Source organism: Astatotilapia calliptera, chromosome 2 (genome assembly GCF_900246225.1).
Source record: "Astatotilapia calliptera chromosome 2, fAstCal1.2, whole genome shotgun sequence".
In the NCBI taxonomy this organism is placed as follows: Eukaryota; Metazoa; Chordata; class Actinopteri; order Cichliformes; family Cichlidae; genus Astatotilapia; species Astatotilapia calliptera.
In genome coordinates, this window is record NC_039303.1 from 30,476,151 (window position 1) to 30,490,399 (window position 14,249).

The 14,249-nt window shown below is 43.5% G+C and overlaps 1 protein-coding gene across 1 annotated transcript in view; it reads right to left on the bottom strand.

Moving 5' to 3' along the window:
- Nucleotides 1-14,249, bottom strand: part of dock2 (dedicator of cytokinesis 2) — a 97,643-nt gene that overhangs the window by 48,845 nt on the left and 34,549 nt on the right. The window contains exons 25-26 of the mRNA XM_026194526.1: nt 5,398-5,540; nt 163-258 (exon numbers count right to left, since the gene is read on the bottom strand). Coding sequence (XP_026050311.1) covers nt 163-258; nt 5,398-5,540 — 239 coding nt within the window. The remainder of the gene's footprint in view (nt 1-162; nt 259-5,397; nt 5,541-14,249) is intronic.

A 14,249-nucleotide genomic window follows, 5' to 3' on the forward strand; every position in this document is an offset into this window, starting at 1 on the left:
TTTGTGTTTCAAAAACAAACTGAATACCATAGCGGAGTAAATTAAGGTGCTTTCTTGCAAATCCTTTTTGATAAACATGGTATCAGCAGGGAAAATATGTCAAGGACGCAAGACAGAAGGTTTTAAAGAGTCCACCATATGTCCTACTTGTAAAGTACTTACAATCAGAGCGTGCTCTCGACCCATGGTGATGACTGTCTGGTTGATGACCCGTAGCAGAGATACTACAATGTCTTGGATATGTTGGAAGGTGTCCCCCTGATAGCAAGTCAGAGTATAGGTGTATGGTGGAGGGGAAAGAGAAGCACAGAGAGAGGGATATGGAGAAAAACACAGAGATACACAGGAGATTGTTAGATTTTCTCAGATCAAAAGAAAAAAAATAGATACACAGACAGATGCAGAGCAGCTCCTGCCCTTTTCAAACATTATTCACTCAGGCATAACTTTAGTACTACTTGTGGGGATACCCCAGAACTTCTTCTCTTTACAAAACTTAAGATTACTTGAGCATTTTATCTGTGTAGGTGTTCTGCCCTTGAATTAACTATGCTGAGCGTGAAAACAGCCAGAATTGCAGAGTACAAATCATGGCTATGGTTCTGAATGCACGGTGGACCAAACACTTGAAGAAAGAGAAAAAATGTTTTCTGAATATAAAAGTTTAAAGTCTTTTAACTTTTCTGAAATGCCTCACCAGGACATTTACTTAATCATCCTCAGTGTAGATGAATGAACTGCAAAAGGATTTTTGACACGTGAATGTAGACTTTTTCAGTGCAGACCTACTTTCCTATTCCTATATTTCCATTCCCTTTGAAGCCACTCCCCTGCCATGTTTCTTTTTCTTTTATCCTTCCAGAATTAAACAAAGGGGATAAAATGTTTTTAAGAGTTGATCTCTGTGCCCAGACCTGTTCAGGTCAGATGCCTGTTTAAACCTTAGAGAAAGTCTGCAGGTTTAAAGAACAAAAAGCTCAAAGCCTAAATATTAAACTGACTCGATTCAAAGTGTCACAGTAATGTCAGCTCTCCTTTAATTGGTCTTGTTCCTATTTTATTCAGTGGACTAACTGCAGCTGGACTTGCAGGGTCATTTCTGACCTTGAAAAATAATATTACTTAACTTAAACACAGCCTTACATCTATACATCTATACATATTATCATAAAAGCACTTCAGATAGCACAAATTATTCAACTCTCAGTGTACATTTTACTTTATATACACTTCATGAAATATATACATTCTGGAGGGTGATTTTTAATGCAACTGCAGTGCAACTCGAGGCTTTCTCTAGACTCCCAGTCAAACTTTGCAGCATTAAAAAGAATATTTACAGCCTGAAAAAAAAAAAAAAAAATCAGTTTGGGCCTCTATGGATATTTCCTCCTTTACACCAACTCTGAGTGGGGTCATTTTTTAAAAACTCATCCACCTGGATAATTGAGTTAGGGGCGCGGTTGTGTTGATTGACAGACGTTCTTGACACAAGCAGCTGGAGTCGAATGACATTTGCTAAGTCTCATTCACTAGTTCACGTGTGTGTGTGTGTGTGTGTGTGTGTGTGTGCGTGTGCGTGTGCGTGTGTGCATGCATGTATAGCTTGCTGTACTTTCCAGATTCTCCCATAAGCTTGCTTATGGGAGAGTGAAACTATGCCCATCTATTACTGTGTACAGAAAAAAAACCTTCAGACTGCAAGTTAAGAGAAATGCATACCAAACAGGAAAAAGGCATCTCTTGAAAGCATATATGTATATGTAAAATATCTAATCTCATTATGGATCCAGTGCATGTGCACAGGGAAAAAAGAAAAACAGGGACACACACAAGCACACTCTGCCACAGTAAAGGCGGTCAATGGACGCTGACTCAGACTTGCCTGGGGGTAGTAACTCACCAATGAAGCATCGGCTACATTCAGACACACCTTAGTACTAATACTGCAGGGTGCATCTGTGTGTGTGTGTGTGTTTTTAAGCCCTTGTTAGTCCCAGTGTGTGTGTCAGTTTGTTTGTGTACGTGTGTGTTTATTTTGTGTGTATATTCCTGTATGAGGCGTTCAGCAATGCATGAAAAGAAGAGGGAGGGTACAAAAATAACAGAGGGAGGGTACAAAAATAACAGAGGAAGGTAAAAAAAATTAAATAAGTCAGCTTCAAAGTTTTATCAGTGCAGCTGTGTGCATGTGCAATGGCCTGATGGCAGCAGGGTCTGATGAGAATCAGGTAGATATGATTGTATCACATGAAATGCGCTGACTCACAGCCAGAGGACATAGACAAAATAAACAACTGTCTAAATGTGTGTATGTCATCTTGCATACTATTTCCATCTACCTCACACACACTCATATAGTAAAACTGAGGCACAGCTGTGGATCCTAAATAAGCTTAAATCTTTTTAGCTCACTGTAGGTATTTTGGTCCCCTGGAAAGGGTTTCTCAGAACAGGAAGCTGAAAGATGAGAGTCACAAATGCTCCTTTCTTCTTCTAAAGTTTCATTTCTGTTTATCTCCAACTGTAGCCAGCTGGTTTATCTTCTCCCCGAGCAACTAGATATAAACTGAAAACACTGATTTGCCGTTATAGAACAGAAAAAAGCAACATTATCATATACAAAAGTTACTTGTGAATACATTCAATGCAAACTCTTCCAGAGATATGAGCATATGTCTATAGTGACATCTTCTCTTCTATCTCCACTCCTCAACCTGTATTTCTCCCCCTCTCTTTGGTTCGAAGACATCTGTTGTGTGACAATTTAATCAGGTACCACCCAGAGCGAGGAAGACAGAAGGGTGAAAAACAAAGGAGACAAGGAGCAGAAAAGTAGAGAGGAGGCAAAACTCATCTCCTATCACCTCTTCCTCCTCTACTTCTGTTGTTTTTCTTAGATCTTGCACCTGTTTTCTGTCTCCCATGACTATTTTTTCATTGTAAAACACGGTTGACACATTATCTATGAAATCACTGTGTGTTTAGTTGTTAATCCTCTGTTTTCATATTGTTTGTTCAGCCTCTCTGCATGCCCATAAACAGTGCTCAGCCTCAAACAATAACGTCATTCTATAGCAAACTTTTTTGTCCTTGTGTAGTTTGATGGAAAAACGCTATGAGGCTGTGCGTCACTGGTTTTGTGATCCAGACAAGACCGAATTTCAACTTGTGATGTCCTTTCAACACTCTGTCACCACCTGCATTTGTTTTCATATCTCAACCACCGCAAATTCATCTCATCAAATTCACTCCACTCCACTTCATTCATTAACTTGCTCTCTTCTCTCACTATCTGTCTTCCACTGGCACATGCTTCATTAGCTCATCCAAATAAATAGAGCCAAAAAAGGCATACCTTCACTTCAAAGACTCGGCATGCTGTCAACAACTTGCAGAAGCAATTAAAAAGCCTTGAGCTAGATGCTGGTGATCTATTTGTTTTACATTTATGTATGTGTGTGTGCGTCTGCGTGTTTATACAGTATTAAGTGTTAAACTAAAGAGCTAACTGCATTTTGTCTCAACATACAAACATGCAGCAACACGTGCGAACCAAAATCAAATAAATTCTAATTGGTCAAGGCTAGGGATGGGTACCGGTGTCCGGTGCCATGATGGCACCGATTCTGACATAAACGGTAGTAACCAGACCGAAAAGCAGCGCACATTTCGGTGCTTTATTTCGGTGCTTTTTTTTCCTGAGCTGTGATACACTTCTAGCCAATCATTTTACGTTTCCGAGGATAGTAGGCGGGGCTAGGTACGTACGTTCTTTTATGCAGAGCTACAGATTAAAAATGCCCAAAGTGAAGCGGTCAACAGTCTGGCTGTACTTCACAGCAAAAGATGCAAACTCAGCAGCCTGCAACAAGTGCTTTAAGCTGATACTGTCAAAGGAGGTAACACCTCGAATCCGATGAAACACCTGGCGACGCATAGCGTTTTTTTTTTCAAAAACCAAGAAATGCGCTGTATTTGATAGCTTGCTGCGAGACCTCACACCGAGCGCATCTACTGCGGTGTGGTGCCTGTTATCGGACCCGGAGTTAGCAACATACCCAAAAACACGAAGAGGAGAGTCCTGCCTCCTAGCCCTGCCAGTGTAGCAGAAATGATGATGGATGATGATGGCAGCAGCAGCCGTTCTTCTCTGCGTGAGTAGCTTAATGTTGTTCGTGTAATTTACGTTGAGTAGGCTAACCACGTTATTACATTAATGCATGTAAGGTGAACTAGCAAACATCATCATAGCTACATGCGGCTGTCTTCTTGTTTGATGGCAGATACTCCCTTCACCCTGGCCAAAAAGGCTAAAATGACCAAAGAAAAAGAGGGAAACAGCTGAACATGAGAGGTTTTTGGACAAAGTTTGTGTTTTTTCCATTGTTTAAGCACTGCTTCCAGCCAAGAGTGATACCATATATGCCCCATAGCTGCAGAAAAGGCTAACATTGTTATCTTTTTACAAAAAACAGCTGAACATGAGAGGTTTTTGGACCAATTTTGTGTTCTCCATTCTTTAAGCACCGGTTTGAGCACCGTTTAAGCACCGGCACCGTTTCAAAAGTACCGATTTGGCACCGGTATCGGATAAAACCTAAACGATACCCATCCCTAGTCAAGGCTAGCTTCATTACATGAGAGGATGGCTGGAGACAAAACAGCTTATGGTTTTTCTGTAGATTCAACTGGGATGAAACAGAGCTCCGGGCTAGTTTCAATTTATCCAATTAGCGAGGAGATCCAGTAAAAAGAGACAAAGGAAATTTCATCTAATCTGTGGACTGGATCATTTTTACACTCACATTTCTGCAAAGATGATGGAGGTAAGATAGACGAATTTTCCGACAAAATGATACCCCGTAGGTTCAGTGTCTCATCAGATTCTGCTGAACTGTCTGCTTGGCCTAAAACAATCTTTACTATAAATGAAGATTGTACATTTCTGCCTGACCTTTCACCATTCGATATATGTTTATTGTCTCTACATAAACTCTGGAGTTATTGATGGTTCCAAAGATTAGGTCAAGTCACTTGAGTGAAATTAGGATCTGATTTTTGTTTCCCACTGACATTTGATTGTATCTGTGGGAAACTGGGACTGCTGTTATGAAGGGTAATTATTGCTACAGCATATTTGCTACAATTACACAGAAATCATCAAAATGAAAGAAACAAGAAAACAGGGAAGCGAGTGGCAACGTAGAGAGATTGGACAGAAAAAGCTCTGTAATGGCTTGTGGCTGTGGGACTTGGCTGTATACGAAGTCACACAGAACAACAAGTGTGGGAAAAGACCAGCTGCATAAAGATTAAATTAACTGTACCCTTAATCCTCTCCACAAATGAGAGATGAGATCAGTGTTTTATATAAATGGTTGCGTTGTGTCTCACCACATTGTTCCTGCTGAGGACTTCGAGGATGTTGTTGAGGAGCTCCAAACTGTTTTTCCTCTCATCGTGTGGGCCGTCAGCCATTGTGACCAGTGCCCCACTCAGCTCCCGCAACATCAGGGGTAACAACACATCACGGCATTCTGTAGGAACAAAAGGCAAAGAGTATAAGTAAGAGCACAACACTAAACACGGTGGCCAAAGACAGATAGTTTAAAGCAACAGAAAACATAAAGGAAAATCAGCATAATGCAGGATATGGCAGGAAGATTGTTAAAAATTTAGTCCTTTGGAGTTTTAAACTGTTTACATTTATATATATCAAAAGACAGACCATAAAAATTTACTTCAGTGTTATTCCTCTCTGAAAAACTAATCAAACACCTGTGGAGACTGCTGCAGCCACACAGCAATGAGTAATGATGCCACTGGACCATGGAGAAGAAATTCAAACCTCACCCCAGACTGAACAGTGGAGTGATATCAATCAAGTGTCGATTTACAGTTCAGTGCACTGCTTTGTTAGATACAGTCAACACATCAATCACCGAACTATTATTTTCTCTTTCCCATTTTTCTGACGAATCCAAATCTTTGATTCCAAAATACAATGGAATGAATTAAACACATTAAATTTACCAACATTTGAGCAGCAAGAGCATTAAAAACAGTCACTAGTCTTATAACAGTATGCACTCACATCTGTGCCTAATCATACATCTCTCGCAGCTCTTCTCTGGCAGTTGTTCAAAGTCATTTTGGGATTTATAGGGAACTACAAAAGTAGCAATGTATTGCAGTAGAAAGTGAAGCAAAAAGAAATGTGAATAAATAAAACAAGTTTTTACTACACTTAACAAAGCAGTAAACAACACATTTTCTTGAAATCTATTAGTCTAAGATTATTCAAGGATGCAATTTGTCAGTAAACTTGGTGGGTAGTTGTCCTGCTAGAAAATACAAATTTTCTGCCTTTTGATGTTTTAATGGTGAGGCCGAAGGCAGGACCAAGAATGCTGTAACAGATAAATACAAGTACTGACTATTAAAGGATCAAACCAGTTATTTCCCATGAGCAACCAGCCACATTTTTCTATCAGGATTACACAGAAACTAAAAGATCAACTTTCTTGAAACCTGACAGAAAGAAAGAAGAAAGGCCAAAGTGTGAAGACATGAAATTCTACTGTGGATTTGGACCATGTTCTTTACAGACTTCACAGCCTGTTTTAGACTAATAGAAGACAGACTTTAAAATGTCATTCCAGCTTTTCAATGAATTTGCAAAGATTTTACTAAATTAAATAGTAAGGTGATTCACCTTAAAATTCATTGCTATGCCTCGGAAAACTTGCTTTTACTACACACAGGTATGCAGATAAGAACCTTGTATGGAAATATATGGTCGACATTCAACTTCTTTTAAGTTCTCAGAGCTGCTATTGTGGAGTGCCTAGAGACCAACTGTAGCATTAAGCCTTTGTATTGTCAAGGGTGAAGCAACAGGAAAATGAACTTAATTTGGGATTTTCTCACTGTGAGCCAATGTTGCTGAACCTTGGCATTTAGTACCTAAATGAAGAAGTTCTGTAGCCTGAGCCTGACTTCACCATATGAATGACAGACCTAAAATTATTTAGAGGTCATGAGGCAAGTTTACCTGAATTAATTTGAAAAAGCAAAAAAAAAAAACAACCCAACTTTTATTATGCAAAAGCTATGAGGAGGAAGTAATGAGTCTCAAGTTCCTAAGTTGAATTTGATAGTGTACCAAAGTGAACTAAAACCAATGATCCCTTCACAGGTATGAAAAAAGAACCATTTCCATTAATAATGAAATCCATCCATCCATTTTATTAACTGCTTATTCTGCATAGGGTCACGAGGGGGGCTGATCCTATCTCAGCTGACAAAGGGCAAAAAGCAATAGTTAAGGTGATAATGAAATGCCTGTCCATAATAGAAGCTGGACCCACACAGGTCATCAGCAGAAATGTCTGGAAAGGTTCCTCTAAGGAAGGCATCCTTCAGGAATTCACCTCTAATACTTTTTGAAGCCAGTAAAAGTTAGGCAAACCACCTTGTAGTCAGAGTTAAATAAATGTTTAACCATTAATTGCCGGTATTTAAGAAAACTGCCACCCTACTGGAATCTAACATTAACTGATCCTATCTATTTTTCTGCTTAAATACTTTGACCTCACCCTTTCTTGTCTTTTCTGCATCCATCCTTTTGCCCCCCCCCCCACCACCTCCACTCCATCCCTCTCTTTGTAGCTGCAGGTAGACAGAGCCCATTAAAAGCTCATTTGGGCTGATGCTCGTTAGTTCCATTAATAACTGAGCTAAGCCTTATAGGCCTGCTGAGTGGATCCTCATCCCAACACTCACTTTATCACACAAACATGAAGAGAGGAAGGGGAATCAAAAAGGGAAAATGCATGCGTCACCGAATGCCCTCAATGACTCAAAGATGGAGGGAGGAGACTCCAGCCAAGAGTATTGTTGCTGTGCATCACTATATTCGAATGTGCCAAGACATTTAATATTTAAATCAGTGAATATGTAAAAATATCTGAACAAATAGATTTAATTTTTGAATCTGAAAGGAGATCTGCAGCTGTGTAAAGCATTTAATGAATAAATGAATAACATTTGCACAAATAATTTCCAGTTTGTGAGTGCATTAAGACAATCTGCATATAGGTTTGGAGATGCAGAGCAGAGTTTTGCAGTTACAAATCAGTCTGTTTGTGGCTAAAAGAAAAAGAAAAGAAAAAGCTTGTGTCACAAAAAATGAAACAGGATGGCCTAACGGCTTGTGTTGGCTTTTAGAAAGGTGGAGGATGGTGGTTTAGATTCTGTGAGCATTGCATTTTAGCAACCCTGCTAAATCTGTTTAATCCATCAAAGCAGAAACTCATCATCTTTGTCCTTTCAGACAGCGAAAACAATGAGTTGTGTTTTATAGCAGAAAGGTTGTGTGATCTGGCTTGGGAATTAATCCATCTGCCTTCTGGCTTGGATCTAACATTAAACCAGTGGACCTGTGCACTTTACTCCCTGGTGAAATAACCCCAAAGCCACCTGCTGCTTTATTGATCTAACAAATGAACCCAGTTGATATTTTGGGTGAAACATGTTCTCAGGAGAGAACGTGAAATGGTGAGAAGATGAGGTGGGAGGCGTTCATAGAGTAACCTGTGTTGCATTACTTTGACATGTCCCATTATGGAAACACAACCAACACAGCAAGTTTTGAGGCGTAAGCCAACCCTGACCCAGTGCTGTGAAGGACAAAGGAAGTGACTAACTCGACTTAGAGCACACTGAGTAGTTTTGTATAGTATGCTGGCTTTTTATTTGTACATTATATATTTTTGTTAATTTTTCTAATACATCTGTAATTTATTCTGTTCTAAATAATTAATTAACCTGGCCCTTGTGCTGCAGTAATTTACCCAGAATTTGAGCAGTGTGTAACTAATAAAGTCTATCTCTGTTTAAATAACGTACTTGTAGCTAAAAAAAGATGGTGCAGTGATTAATACTGTCACACAGGAGAAAGGTTCTGGGTTCAAATCTTGGAGTTTGCATGCTCTCCCTGTGGTTGCCTGGGGTTTGTCTGGGTTGTCTGGTTTCCTCTCAAAGTCCAAAGACATGCAATGCATGCTCGGTTAACTGTTGAATCCAAGTTAACAGTCTTGGATGTAATGTGATGTGATGTAGATAAAGTGGTAAGTGTTGTTTTTAGTGTAGAGTGCTTGGATTGCATCTATTATTATAGGATATACTGTACAATATAAAGTGCCTAGGGGCGACTGTTGTTGTGTTTTGGCGCTATATAAATAAAAATGAATTGTATTGAATTGAACTGAATTGAATTGAACTGAGTGGCCAATAATAACATAAAAGCACTGCACAGTCCATTTTCAGTGTAGTTTAAAGCAAATACAAAAGCTGGAAAAAAGGAGAAGAAAAAAAGGAGTAAAAGTCAGGCTGAAAAGCTTCAAAAATGTGAAAAAGTTAGACTGAAAATCACTATTCTTAAGTTCAGTTCAGTCTATAACTACTACTACTACTAAGCACTTGTGAACGTCTTAAGTTCTGTATATAACACTTTATATTTAGCCAAGTATTTTAAAATTTACCCCCAGCTGAAAAGAAATATAGCCTTTTGAAATAAGATGGTTCTTTTTGATACACCCTGAACAAAATCTGCAAAACCTATGCTGAGCTCGTGTATGTAGAGCCATTTCAGTCAGCAGCTATGTCCCATCTTAAAATTCATAAAACTGATAAATAAGAGTACCATAATAGCTTGCTCTTCTGTGACATCCTTTGATAGATCTGTGAGTGACAATTGTCTGTTTTTATTTTACTTTCTTTTCAAATCACGTATAGAACTTTTTAATGCAAGCATATAAATGAAGTACACGCTGCCTTAGTTATGGTCCTTCAGACTGTGTGCCTGATAGTCTTCAATCACCGATGCAGAGCAGTGCCTTTAACTTTGCAGGTATTTCTTTTTTACCTTGCTTGGCCTGGAATAACATCAGGAATGTTAATATCTGCTGCCTCTGTCTGAACAGCAGCTCTCTCAGAGACTTCTTTGAACTACATTTTGGTCCTCGGGGCCTCCAGTCTTGTAAGAACATCAGTGACCATGGGGTGCAGCTCCAGGTCTAGGCCATTCTTTAACAGGGCATTTAAAATAATGGCTATTTACTGTTAAAAAAACACTTTGTCTAGGTTTCTGACCTAACACTCTGACCCTGAAGGAAAACGTTTGTCTTCATACCTACAAAACCTTCCTTTTATGCTAATGAGGCTCAGATTGGTGGTACAATCAAGGTTCAGGTTCAAGGTTCTTTATTTGTCACATGCATAGTTATACAAGTATAACACACAGTGAAATGTAGCCTGACACGCTCCTCGACATGTGCAAAAATGGGGGGGTAGAGGAAGAACATTATATATATATATATAATAGTATATACATTGGGTGAATGTGCAGTAGTAGCAGCAAGCAGGTGAATTCTGTACTTTAATATGAATAGACATCTGACTATTTTACAGAATAGACATCCATCCATCCATCCATCCATCTTCATCCGCTTTGTCCGGGGCCGGGTCGCGGGGGCAGCAGCCTAAGCAAAGAGGCCCAGACCTCCCTCTCCCCAGCCACCTCCTCCAGCTTATCCGGGGGAATACCAAGGCGTTCCCAGGCCAGCCGAGAGATATAATCTCTCCAGCGTGTCCTGGGTCTGCCCCGGGGCCTCCTCCCGGTGGGACATGCCTGGAACACCTCACCCAGGAGGCGCCCAGGGGGCATCCTTGTCAGATGCCCGAACCACCTCAGCTGGCTCCTGTCGATGTGGAGCAGCAGCTGCTCTACTCTGAGCCCCTCCCGGATGGCCGAACTTCTCACCCTATCTCTAAGGGAGAGGCCAGCCACCCTTCGGAGGAAGCTCATTTCTGCCGCTTGTATCCGCGATCTCGTTCTTTCGGTCACTACCCACAGCTCGTGGCCATAGGTGAGGGTAGGGACGTAGATCGACCGGTAAATTGAGAGCTTCGCTTTTACACTCAGCTCCCTCTTCACCACGACGGACCGGTGCAGCGTCCGCATTATTGCAGCTGCAGCCCCAGTCCGTCTGTCGATCTCCGGCTCCCTTCTCCCATCACTCGCGAACAAGACCCCGAGATACTTGAACTCCTCCACTTGGGGCAGGAACTCATCCCCGACCCGGAGTGGGCACTCCACCCTTTTCCGGCTGAGAACCATGGCCTCAGATTTGGAGGTGCTGATCCTCATTCCCGCTGCTTCACACTCGGCTGCGAACCGTTCCAGTGCGAGCTGGAGGCCCTCACTCGATGAAGCCAACAGAACCACATCATCTGCAAAGATCAGAGATGAGATTCTGAGGCCACCAAAGCGAAAGCCCTCCGCCACTTGGCTGCGCCTAGAAATCCTGTCCATAAAAATTATGAACAGAACCGGAGACAAAGGGCAGCCCTGGCGGAGCCCATCACCCACCAGGAACGAGTCCGACTTATTGCCGGCAATGCGAACCAAGCTCTTGCAACGGTTGTATAGGGATCGAATGGCCCGTAGCAATGGGCCAGACACCCCATACTCCCGCAACACCTCCCACAGGACACCCCGAGGGACACGGTCGAATGCCTTCTCCAAGTCCACAAAACACATGTAGACTGGTTGGGCAAACTCCCATGAACCCTCAAGTATCCTGGAGAGGATAAAGAGCTGGTCCAGTGTTCCGCGACCAGGACGAAAACCGCATTGTTCCTCCTGTATCCGAGGTTCGACTAACGGACGAACTCTCCTTTCCAGCACCCTGGCATAGACTTTCCCAGGGAGGCTGAGGAGTGTGATCCCCCTGTAGTTGGAACACACCCTCCGGTCCCCTTTCTTAAAGATGGGGACCACCACCCCGGTCTGCCAATCCACAGGTACTGCCCCTGATCTCCACGCAACATTGCAGAGGCGTGTCAACCAGGACAGCCCTACAACGTCCAGAGCCTTCAGGAACTCGGGGCGGACCTCATCAACACCAGGGGCTCTGCCACCAAGGAGTTGTTTAACTGCCTCAGTGACCTCGCCCCCGGAAATTGGCGGGTCATTCCCCTCATCCCCAGACTCTGCTTCCTCCTCGGAAGACGTGTCAGTGGGATTAAGGAGGTCCTCGAAGTATTCCTTCCACCGCCTGACAATTTTCTCAGTCAACGTCAGCAGCGCTCCGCCAGCACTATACACAGTGCAGGTAGAGCACCGCTTTCCCCTCCTGAGACGTCTGACGGTTTGCCAGAATCTCTTCGAGGCAGTCCGAAAGTCTTTTTCCATGGCCTCTCCGAACTCCTCCCACACCCGAGTTTTTGCTTCAGCCACTGCCCGAGCCGCATTCCGCTTGGCCTGTCGATACCTGTCGGCTGCCTCCGGAGTCCCACAGGCTAACCAAGCCCGATAGGACTCCTTCTTCAGCCTGGTGGCTCCCTTCACCTCTGGTGTCCACCATTTGGTTCGGGGATTACCACCACGGCAGGCACCAACCACCTTGCGGCCGCAGCTCAATGCAGCAGCTTCGGCAATGGAGACGCTGAACATGGTCCATTCGGACTCAATGTCCCCAGTCTCCCTCGGAATGCTGTTGAAGTTCTGCCGCAGGTGTGCGTTGAAGATCTCGCGGACTGGGGCCTCTGCTAGACGTTCCCAGCACACCCTCACTACGCGTTTAGGTGCACCAGGTCTGTCCAGCGTCTTCCCCCGCCACCTGATCCAACTCACCACCAGGTGGTGATCAGTTGACAGCTCAGCCCCTCTCTTTACCCGAGTGTCCAGAACATATGGTCGCAGATCTGCTGATACGATTACAAAATCGATCATCGACCTACGGCCTAGAGCGTCCTGGTGCCACGTGCACTTATGGACACTCTTATGTTCGAACAGGGTGTTCGTTATGGCCAAACTGTGATTAGCACAGAAGTCCAATAACAGAGCACCGCTCGGGTTCAGATCAGGGAGGCCGTTCCTCCCAATCACGCCCCTCCAGGTCTCGCTGTCGTTACCCACGTGAGCATTGAAGTCTCCCAGCAGGACAACAGAGTCTCCAGGTGGAGCACCCTCCAGCACCCCCCCCAGGGACTCTAAGAAGGCTGGGTACTCTGAACTGCCACTCGGCGCATAAGCGCAGATGACAGTCAGGACCCGTTCCCCGACCCTAAGGCGCAGGGAACAAACCCTCTCGTCCACCGGGAAAAACCCCAACGTACCGGCAGCAAGCCGAGGGGATATTAGGATACCTACCCCAGCCCGCCGCCTCTCACCAGGGGCAACTCCAGACTGAGACAGAGTCCAGCCCCTCTCCAGGAGACTGGTTCCAGAGCCCAAGCCATGTGTAGAGGTGAGCCCGACTATATCTAGCCGGTACCTCTCAACCTCACGCACTAACTCAGGCTCCTTCCCCACCAGAGAGGTGACATTCCATGTCCCTATTGCCAGTCTTGGCAGCCGGGGGTCAGTCCTCCAGGGCCTCCGCTCCTGGCCGCCACCCGGCACACAATGCACCCGACCCCTATGGCGCCTCCTGCGGGTGGTGGGCCTGCGGGAGGATGGGCCCATGTCTCCTCTTCGGGCTGTGCCCAGCCGGGCCCCATGGACTAAGGCCCGGCCACCAGACGCTCGCCCTCGGGCACCCTCCCCGGGCCTGGCTCCAGGGGAGGGCAGGGTAAACTGTTCCCTCGGTGTCCTTTTCATAAGGGTCTTATGAATCGCTCTTTGTCTGGTCCCTCACCCAGGGCCAATTTGCCATGGGAGACCCTACCAGGGGGCAAAAGCCTAGACAATATAAACATATTTAAAATTAAAGGAATTTGGAATGTACATTGTGCCTTGGTTTAGAGTGTCTGGAAGAGTCCTGTCTCAGTCAATCAAATATCATGGAACATTCCTGTCTTTCTTCTAAGTTTTATTTAAGCTACCTGATATTTTTAGTGGATAAAGTTTCTTGGCAAAAAATCCCCCCAAAGGCCTCAAGAGTCTATGACTACGACTATCTTCTATTATCATTGGTCTTAGAGTACTTTTCTACCATAATACAGTTTCTAATGCAAAGTGTCTTAATTCAGTTTATTCCACTTCCACTTCTGTAGCTCTGTCACTACTGTTTGTAATCAATTAATTATAAACCAATCATCCAGTCTGTCTCGTTGCCAGCTCTGTATTTCATTTAATCAATAGAAATACAGTACTGTGCAATTCTGAGCCTTTAGGGACTGTAAGTACATCTTTACATCTTTGTAGCTATCACAATGCGTTTAACTGCTCCCAAATC